This window comes from Melozone crissalis, unplaced genomic scaffold (assembly GCF_028551555.1).
Source record: "Melozone crissalis strain CALT ecotype California unplaced genomic scaffold, PUWL_Pcris_2 ptg000231l_1, whole genome shotgun sequence".
NCBI classification, from domain to species: Eukaryota; Metazoa; Chordata; class Aves; order Passeriformes; family Passerellidae; genus Melozone; species Melozone crissalis.
In genome coordinates this window covers 191,285-200,365 of record NW_026535993.1, presented here as the reverse complement: position 1 = coordinate 200,365, position 9,081 = coordinate 191,285, and the positions used below count along the sequence as shown (strand labels likewise).

At 51.7% G+C, this 9,081-nt stretch overlaps 1 protein-coding gene across 1 annotated transcript; it reads right to left on the bottom strand.

The window, feature by feature from the left end:
* Positions 1 to 7,245: 7,245 nt before the first annotated feature.
* Positions 7,246 to 8,190, bottom strand: LOC128949434 (olfactory receptor 49-like). The gene has a single exon (XM_054294295.1). It carries the CDS (start codon positions 8,188 to 8,190, stop codon positions 7,246 to 7,248), a length of 945 nt encoding a protein of 314 aa, XP_054150270.1.
* Positions 8,191 to 9,081: the final 891 nt, after the last annotated feature.

The following is a 9,081-nucleotide window of genomic DNA, read 5'->3' as shown; positions in this document are numbered from 1 at the left end:
TCCCAGCCCAGCCCGGCTGAGGGCTCTGCCTGCAGGCACTGAGGGACAGGAGCCAGGCAGAGACAGGCTAAAGGCAATTAGGATTGGGAAGACATTGAGCTGAGACTTCACTTGGGGAAAGATCTTCACAGCCCTGTGCATGGCAATGTCCCCTGTGCTCCTGGAGGGATCTCCTGAAGCCAGCACAACTCACAGCCTGGGGGATGTGTCAGGACGACTTCCCTGTTTCTCTGGGGCACAGGAACAGGAGGAGGAGGATGTGCTGCAGAGCGGGGCTGCCCTGGGCACCGTCAGAGGGACAGGGCAGGACGGCTCCTGCTGCCAGGGACGGCTGCAGGTGCTGAAGCTGGGGCTGCAGCCAGGGCTGCCCAGGGCTGTCCTGCAGAGCAGCTCCTGCAGCCCTCACGGCTCTTGGCCAGCCCAGGGCATGGGCTACCTGCCACGAGCAGCTCTCAGCCTGCCTGGCAGCTCCCCATGGACGCTGCAGGGGAGAAGGTGGAGGTGGAAGGAGCCACCCCCATCAGGGCAGATTCCTCCTGCTCTGGAGATGGTGCTGCATGGCCAGGGCTGCTCTCAGCTTTCTCCTCAAGGGAAGAGAAAAGGGGCTGTCAGCTTTGTCTGTGTCACTGAGACTCCTGCACTGTCACCCTGGGCACCAGCAGATGGGTCTCAGATCTCCCTCAGAAAGTGCCTCCTCAGCCTCCTCTCCCTACAGACAGCAGCAGCAGCACCTTGGCTTGCAGCATCTCTGTTTGTCTGGCCTGCTCTTAAGGCCCTGCTGCCAGGGAGATGCCCCTGGGCAGTGCCCTGTGCTGGGAGGGGTCTGCAGGGCAGAGCTGAGCCCCCAGGGCTGGGCTGGGCTGGGCTCTGGCAGCACTGGCAGGCACAAGGCTTGGATAGAGAGAAACAGCTCCCCCATAGGCACAGCTCCAGGCTGCAGAGAGCCAGAAAAACCCTTGGTATCCCATCTTGTCCAGCTGCACAGGGAGAGGGAAAAGGGCTTAGAGAAATTTACTTTTAAACTGGAGTCTTTAAAAACTCGACTTAATTTTTCAAGCTTGATCACCCTGAACTACAGGTAGGTGGAATGTGCAAAGGGCACCTGTGTGGGGACCAGCAGGTCTGACTACAATGGGGCAGAAGGAGCCCTGTTTTCCCTGTGGCCTTCCACGGGGTTCAGGCTGAGAGCAGTGCTTAAGATGAATCAGTAACTCAGAAGCATAAACCCAAGATCAAGAATAAAATATTGACAGAAGCTTCCCCACAGGAAGAGAAATAGTTTTGAGGGAATTTCTAAAATAACCCCATAGGATTGTTTCCAAGAGCTTGGTCTCCGGTTGTCAATATCTTGTTTCAACAGTCCACCATGCCCAGAGTGAAGGAATGTCCAACACCAGCTCCATCAGGCACTTCCTCCTGCTGGCATTGGCAGACACGCGGCAGCTGCAGTTCCTGCACTTCTGCCTCTTGCTGGGCATCTCCCTGGCTGCCCTCCTGGGCAACGGCCTCATCATCAGCGCCGTAGCCTGTGGCCACCACCTGCACACGCCCATGTTCTTCTTCCTGCTCAATCTGGCCCTCAGCGACCTGGGCTCCATCTGCACCACTGTCCCCAAAGCCATGCACAATTCCCTCTGGGACACCAGAGACATCTCCTACTCAGGATGTGCTGCACAGCTATTTATGCTTGTCTTCTTGATTGGAACAGAGTTTTCTCTCCTGACCATCATGTGCTATGACCGTTATGTGTCCATCTGCAAACCCCTGCACTACGGGACCCTCCTGGGCAGCAGAGCTTGTGCCCACATGGCAGCAGCTGCCTGGGCCAGTGCCTTTCTCAATGCCCTGTTGCACACAGCCAATACGTTTTCCCTGCCCCTGTGCCATGGCAATGCCCTGGGCCAGTTCTTCTGTGAGGTGCCCCAGATCCTCAAGCTCTCCTGCTCACACTCACATTACCTCAGGGAACTTGGACTTATTGTGGTTAGTGCTTTTCTGTTGTTTGGCTGTTTTGTGTTCATTGTTTTCTCCTATGTGCAGATTTTGAGGGCTGTGCTGAGGATCCCCTCTGAGCAGGGACGGCACAAAGCCTTTTCCACCTGCCTCCCTCACCTGGCCGTGGTCTCGCTGTTTGTCAGCACCTCATTTTTTGCCTACCTGAAGCCCCCCTCCATCTCTTCCCGATCCCTGGATCTGGCAGTGTCAGTTCTGTACTCAGTGGTGACTCCAGCCCTGAGCCCCCTAATCTACAGCCTGAGGAACCAGGAGCTCAAGGCTGCAGTGTGGACACTGATGACTGGATGGTTTCAGAAGCATTATATTGCTGGCCAGTTTCTGCAAATCACTTGTAAAAAAAGTCATCTTTGATAGTTCTTTTTTTTTTTTGGTTGAGGCATTTTTTTTACTTTTGTTTTAGTCTATTAATCTTGTCCACAAAATAATTGTTGATGCCACTTCTGATTTTTGGTTTCTCTCCATCATTGCTGTAGCCCTAGACAGTGTCAATAAGGAGCTGTGCTCTCAGTGGCTTTAAATGATCTCCCAGCAGTTTTCCTTGGAAATCCCTCTTTTCTTCCTTTCTCTGTACCTGCAGCAGCAATGTCTGGAGCAGAGCTGGGGGCAGGTAAGGAGGTAAGGGGCGGTAGCGCAGCTCTGCTCCTGCTGGCCACACCATTCCTGATCCAGGCCAGGAGCCATTGGCCTTCTTGCCCACCTGGGCACACTGCTGGCTCATGTCCAGCCTGCTGTCCATCAGTGCCCCAGGTCCCTTTCTGGCTTGCTGCTGTCCAGCTGTTAGCGTTCAAAAACACATAAGCACGGAGCAATTATATGCGGTGCTTTTTATTAAGAGCTCTGGGAATCGGGGTATATTCAACCCAAATCTGACTCCGACCATACATCCGAAATGATCATGTTTTATACTCTATCGTTACATAACTTTCATGTTAATTATTAAACTTATATTGTTCTATTGTATACATAAATTTAGCCCCTCTCTGAATTTCCAACATAGTTTCTCACTATTCTTCTTATGGTTATATAATAATTACATTTAATTACTAAACAATCATCACATCTAACAATTATATAATTTATCATACTGCTTACGCAGGTGCAGTTGATCTGGGAAAGCACAAAGCCTAACATTTTAGATTCTATCTTTAACTTTTTCCAGGTTTCCACTATCACAGCCACTCTGTCCCCAGCCTGTAGCAATGCAGGGGTTGTTGTGGCCAAAGTGCAGGACCCGGCACTTGGTCTTGTTCAACCTCATCTTGTTGGAGTTGGGCCCTGGATCCAGCCTGTCCAGGTCCCTCTGCAGAGCCCTCCTACCCTCCAGCAGATCCACACTCACACCCAGCTTGGTGTCATCTGCAAATTTGCTGATGCTGGACTCAGTCCCCTCATGCAGATCATCAGTGCAGATATTGAAATCCACGCTGGCTGGCTCTGATCCCTCGGCCATCCTGTGGGTGCCCTGGGATGGCACTCAAGGTGATCTGTTCCATAACCTTGCTGGGCACTCAGGTCAGGCTGACAGGCCTGGAGTTGCCCAGCTCCTCCTTCCAGCCCTTCTTGGGGATGGGCTCACATTGGCACCTCCAGTCCTCTGGGACCTCCCTGCTGAGCCAGGACAGGTGGTAAATGATGGGTAACAATATCCCCCCAACAAGGAATGGAGGTTTCCTTACCCCTCCTTTTGCCATTAATGTATTTATAAAATCATTTTTATTAACCTTCACAGAAGTGGCCACGTTAAGTCCTAATTGAGCTTTCACCTCTCCAGTTTTCTTTCTGCATTACCTAGGAACATCCTCAAACATTTCTTGAGTTGCCTGCCTGTCCTGCATTTGGCTACATAATGATTTTGTCATTTAAGGGGTATAATTTAATTTGCTCCCTACCCAGCCAGACCACTCATTTTCCTTGGCATATCACTTTTGGGATGCTTCTGTTCCTTCAAAATTTCTTTCTTGAAAGGTGTCCATCCTTCCTGGACACGTTTGTTTTTAAGGGCTGCTATGTTTTTAAGGGCTGATTTTAAAAATCAGTACCTGAGGTCGTACTCCCCAAACCAGTCCTGAATAGGCCAAAGTCTGCTCTCTGTAACTCCAACGTACAAGATTCTTTGATGCCCCTCCTTTCTCAGAATGTTTAAAAAATCAATAAATTCATGGTCACTGTGCCCCAAACAGCGTCTGACAACCACATCTCCCACCAGCCCTTCTCTGTTTGTGACCAGCAAGAGACAGAGCTTTCCTTGGCAGTGGGAATTGCAGGAAACCTCCCCAAAGTGCACCTTGGAAGGTTCAGCCTGGTACTGAGAAGAAAGAAAAGTCCCTCGCAGGGCAGAATGTTGGTGCTGGAGGTGTGGCAGCGTGAGGCTGGGCCATGGCCGGGGTCTGTGTGCCAGGAGCCGGCAGCACTGGGTGCAGGGAGCCCAGAGAGAGCACAGCAACACTGGGTGAGAAATGCTGGGGCACAGCGAGATGGGCGAGTGCAGCCGGCCAGGGCAGAGGAGCAGCACGCCCAGGGGGCACAGCCTGCAGGACAGATGGCCAAGGGCTGGGCAGGGCTGGCAGGGCCACAGGCACCCAGGCCTTTGTGCCCTGGCCTCGGGCAGCGCCTCTGGAGGCCCCACAGGAGGAACTTTCCTAGCAGGGGCTGCACTTTGCTTCTCCCTCGGCCTCCCTGCAGAGGCTGGCAGGGTCTGCAGGTTGATGCATTTTGTCCTTGCCGCCCCTCACATCCCCCTGGCCCACCAAGAGCCCCGAGGCAGCCGTGAGGGACAGGCCCTGCTGGCCCAGGCTGGGCTCAGGGCTTGGCCTTTCTGCTTCCTGCAGCCAAGCCAGGCCTTGCTCAGCATTGCAGTTCCCTGCTCACAGCCTTGGGCTCCCTGCAATCCTGCCCTCAAGGATCTGCTCTCACCAGGCCCTGGGCAGCCTTGGGCACTCCCTGCCCTCACTGGGGCCCAGCCATGCTCCAAGGCACTTGCAGTTTTGCTGCTGACTCCTTCAGCAGCTTCTCCATCCTTCTCTGCGTGCCTGAGGCTCCTGGACCCAGCCCCAAATCCAGCGTGGGGTTGATTAAAATACAGAAAGCGCTCAGGAGCTCTTTGTCTCCCTTCCATTGTCTTTGAGTCTCCAGGGCTTGTAGAGTGATTGGAGTCAGTTTGGAGTTATCTTCAGGAGGAAGATGTCAAAATGCACCTCATGATTTTTGTTTTTTTAATCACATCAGAATTTTTTTATTTTTTAGTTATGAGAAGAGGGGATAGAAGCATTCCCTAGGTGATCTGGATGCTGAATGTCTCCTTAGGAGGTCTGGGCATGGATAAGAATGAGCCCCTTGCAGGCTGAGCCTGTTTGGACAATCGGCTCCTCACCCCCAGTCTCACCATGTCTGACAACGCCCACCTGGGACTGACATCCCAAAAAAAAGAAAAATTTAAGCATTTTTCCTTATAAATAAAATTCATTAATAACAAAATTCTAGTTATATTATTTTTATTTAGGATAGTCTTAGAAAATATTTTTATTACCTAATTTGTATATTTATATTAAAATTTGATACATTTCTAGCAACCAAGAAAATTATTCATCATTGGTTCCAAGTAACACAATTCCCTTCATGAATTAATTAATTAATTTCTATTGGCTATTTATTTCTTTCTCTTTACGTTAATTAGGTATATTTGTAGTCTTTTTGTCATCTTTTTTATCATCTTTTTCTCAGACAGGGTTGGGGGGCAGTGCACTTCGAGGTTCCCGGAGACATTTCTGGGGCACATTTGGGGCAGTTTTGGGTCTGGGGAGGGAATTCAGAGAGAACTTGAGGGTCTGGAGGATACTTGGGGAAGCCGGGTGGGCACTTGGAGGGGCACTCAGGGATTCTGAGGGACAGTTCAGGGTCCGGGGCAGCACTTGGGGGTCCAGGGGGACCCTTGGAGGTCACGGAGGGGAATTTGGGGCCCTTCAGGATCCGGGCGGGCCCTTGGGGGCCTCGAACGGGGCTGTCTGGGGTGCGGGGGGTGATGGGAGTTGTAAGCGCGGGTATCATACGGTTTAACGGGGCCGCGGAGCATCGGCGGAGTTCTGGGCGCAGCTGCAATGGCTCTCGGTGTGGCAGAGGGCATGAGAGGAGATGAAGTCCCGGCTGGAATGGCGCTGGTCGTGCGCCGCGGAGCATGATGGGAGCTGTAGTCCTGGAAGTGGTTGGAACGAAATGTTTGGGAGTCCGGGACGGCTCTTGGGGGACACCTTTGTGTCCGAGCCCCGACTTGAGATCTTCTGGGGGAACGTAAACGGCACGGGAGCCCTTGGGAGAAGCTCGGAGAGCTCCAACCAGGCTCTTTAGGGCGCGGGTTGCGGCCGGAGTTTTAGGCGCGGGACTGTGTTCTGAGGGGCTCTGGGGCCGCGGGGGACGAGAGGAGATGAATTCCCAGAAGTGGCTGTACCGGCCATCTGTGGGGGTGGGAGCACTCAGGGGTTCGGGGGTGCTTATGGGAGTCCCGAAAGGGCGCTGAGGGGGCACTGTGGGATCCTGCAGGTTCTGTGGAGCGCGGGGCATGACGGGCGTTGTTGTTTTGGCTGCAATTGGGCTCAATCGGCCCGCGGGGCATGATGGGCGTTGTAGGCAAAACCAGAAAATACGGCGCCTACCCAAGGCACCCCTCTCGAGGCCCCGGCCTCTGGCGCTGAATGGCTGCAGGCTGTGATGGGCGGGAGCCTCGGCAAATGGGAGGCGGTGGAGGCGGGAGCAGCCAATGCACCCTCTCCTGTCCCTCCCAGTACAGACCAGTCCCTCCCAATACACCTGAGTTCCTTCCCGGTCCCTTTCCAATTCCCCCCAGTCTTCCCCACCTGCTCTCAGTGACTTTGCGATTCCAAACCTAGACACTGGGGCTGCTGGCTGTCCCAGGGAAGGAGCTGGACAAGATGTCCTTTGCCCAGGAGCTGTAATTTGGATTGTCACTTGCCGCTGTTCTTCTGAACTCTTCTCTGTTACGCAGATTGGCCCTTAATGAGCTGGTGGCTCTCCAGTAAATGGTCCTGGGACCAGCCAGGGCAGAGAATGAACTGAGTTTCTCCTCTTGCCATTGTCGGTGCCATGTCTGGGTGTGCAGATGAGTCTCTTATCTCTTGACCTGAGGCAGCCCTGTTTGGAGGCTGCACTCACAGGCACTGCTATTGTGTAACAGATGACACCAGATTCTTGGGATGGCTTTCCAGAAATGCACCATGGTTAGGGGAAAAGCTTTGTTCTTGCCCTTGCAATGGATTTGCTCAGGGCCAGGATCACACGTTTGTTCCGAAGGCTGTAGATGAATGGGTTTAAGAATGGGTACAGGACTGTATTCAGCAGAGCTACAATTCTGTTGGTGCTCAAGGAAACAGATTCTGCAGGACGTGTGTAGAGAGCAATGCAGCTCCCGTAGGCAATGGATAAGGTGATGAGATGGGAAGAACACGCAGTCAAAGCTTTCTTCCTCCCAGAGGCTGCTGGAAGATGCAGAACACAGAAAAGGATGCAGATGTAAAATGCCAGAGTCAAACACAAGGAACCCAGCACAACACAGGATAAGAAGACAGAGTCTATTTTCCAGAGCAGGCTGGTGTCAGAGCAGGACAGTTTGAACAAGGGGGAGTTGTCACAAAAGAAATGGGGGATCTTGGAGCCACAGAAGGACAGCTCAGAGAGGAAGAGCAGCCGGTAGCTCAGCAGGGCAAAGCTGAGGATCCAAGCAGCAACAACCAGGCGGACACAGAGCTGAGGCTTCATGATGGCAGCATAGAGCAAAGGTTGGCAGATGGCAACATAGCGGTCAAAGGACATGACAACGAGCAGCATGAACTCTGTGCAGCCCATAGCAAAATAGAAATAGTTTTGGGCAAAGCAGCTGCTAAGTGAGAGAGTGTTCTGACCAGAACTCAGCATCACAAACAGTTTGATGCTTGTGGAGGATGTAAACCAGATTTCCAGGAAGGCCATGTTGCTGATGAAAAAGTACATGGGAGTTTGCAGGTGGTGATCCACACACACGAGGAAAATGATGGTTGCATTCCCCATCACTGTTGTCAGGTACGTGAGCAGAAGGACCAGAGAGAAAAATACCTGCAGCCTTGGATCCAGCTCTGGAAAACCCTCTAGGATGAACTCAGTAACTGCTGTTTCATTTTCTGGTCCCATGCTGAATTCCAGCTCATCCTGCTGAGACAGGAACATGGCAAAAACAAGTGGGAAAATTTCACAGTCTGGACAAACATTTCTATCCTTCCTTCTCTGTTTTTTTCTTTTCCTGCAGTCTTGCTATAGAGCACAGAGATCGTGCTTCAAACAATTCTCACACCCTGATTGTTCTGTTTACCATTTCAGGTAGAGATGCCAGGGGTTTATTATGTTCTTTCTACCTTTTCCAAACACTCCCAAAAAGTTCTTTCACCAGAACAGAGGATTCTAAAGAGTTCTTGGCTATTTCCCCCCTTTCGTGGGAAATTCCCAGCTCACTCAGACCTACTGCAAAATCTGTCACACCCATGTGCCAAACACCTCTCATCTACAGCGCAAACACTAAACTGTGAAATTACATCCAATCTGTACATTGAAGTTCCTTGTTTCTACTTTTCAGTACTTGCCTTTGGACAGGAGTCCCTGAGGATCTGTTGATTCCAAAATAAGCAATCCCAAGTATCTCTTTTGCAACCCTCTGCTTTCTTCCACAGCTTTTCCCTCTCTGGCTCGTCAGGAAAGGAGTGGGGAGGGCAGAATAGGGACCAATTATAACTTGGTTTTTGAGTGCTCCAAATGAGGACTGGAATTTATTATGGATCCACACAGAGTGTCACAATCTGAGCTGTCTCCTGTCTGCACCAAAATGCACCTGTTCCCATGCAGTCCTTCATTGCCATTGATAGCAAATAACCCAAGTGCAGAGTGAGAGATTTGTAATTTTTGCTTTGTGTGCCAGATGGGAGCACCCAGCCTCCAAATGTTCTCTTGTCTCTACTGGTTACAGAGGGAGCCTCAAGACAACAAATTCTCCTGGGTGCCTGCAGGGAATAGATTAAACTCACTTTTCAA

Coding starts and splice junctions, on each gene's coding strand:
- LOC128949434 (XM_054294295.1), bottom strand. CDS start 8,190: ATGGGACCAGAAAATGAAACAGCAGTTACTGAGTTCATCCTAGAGGGT.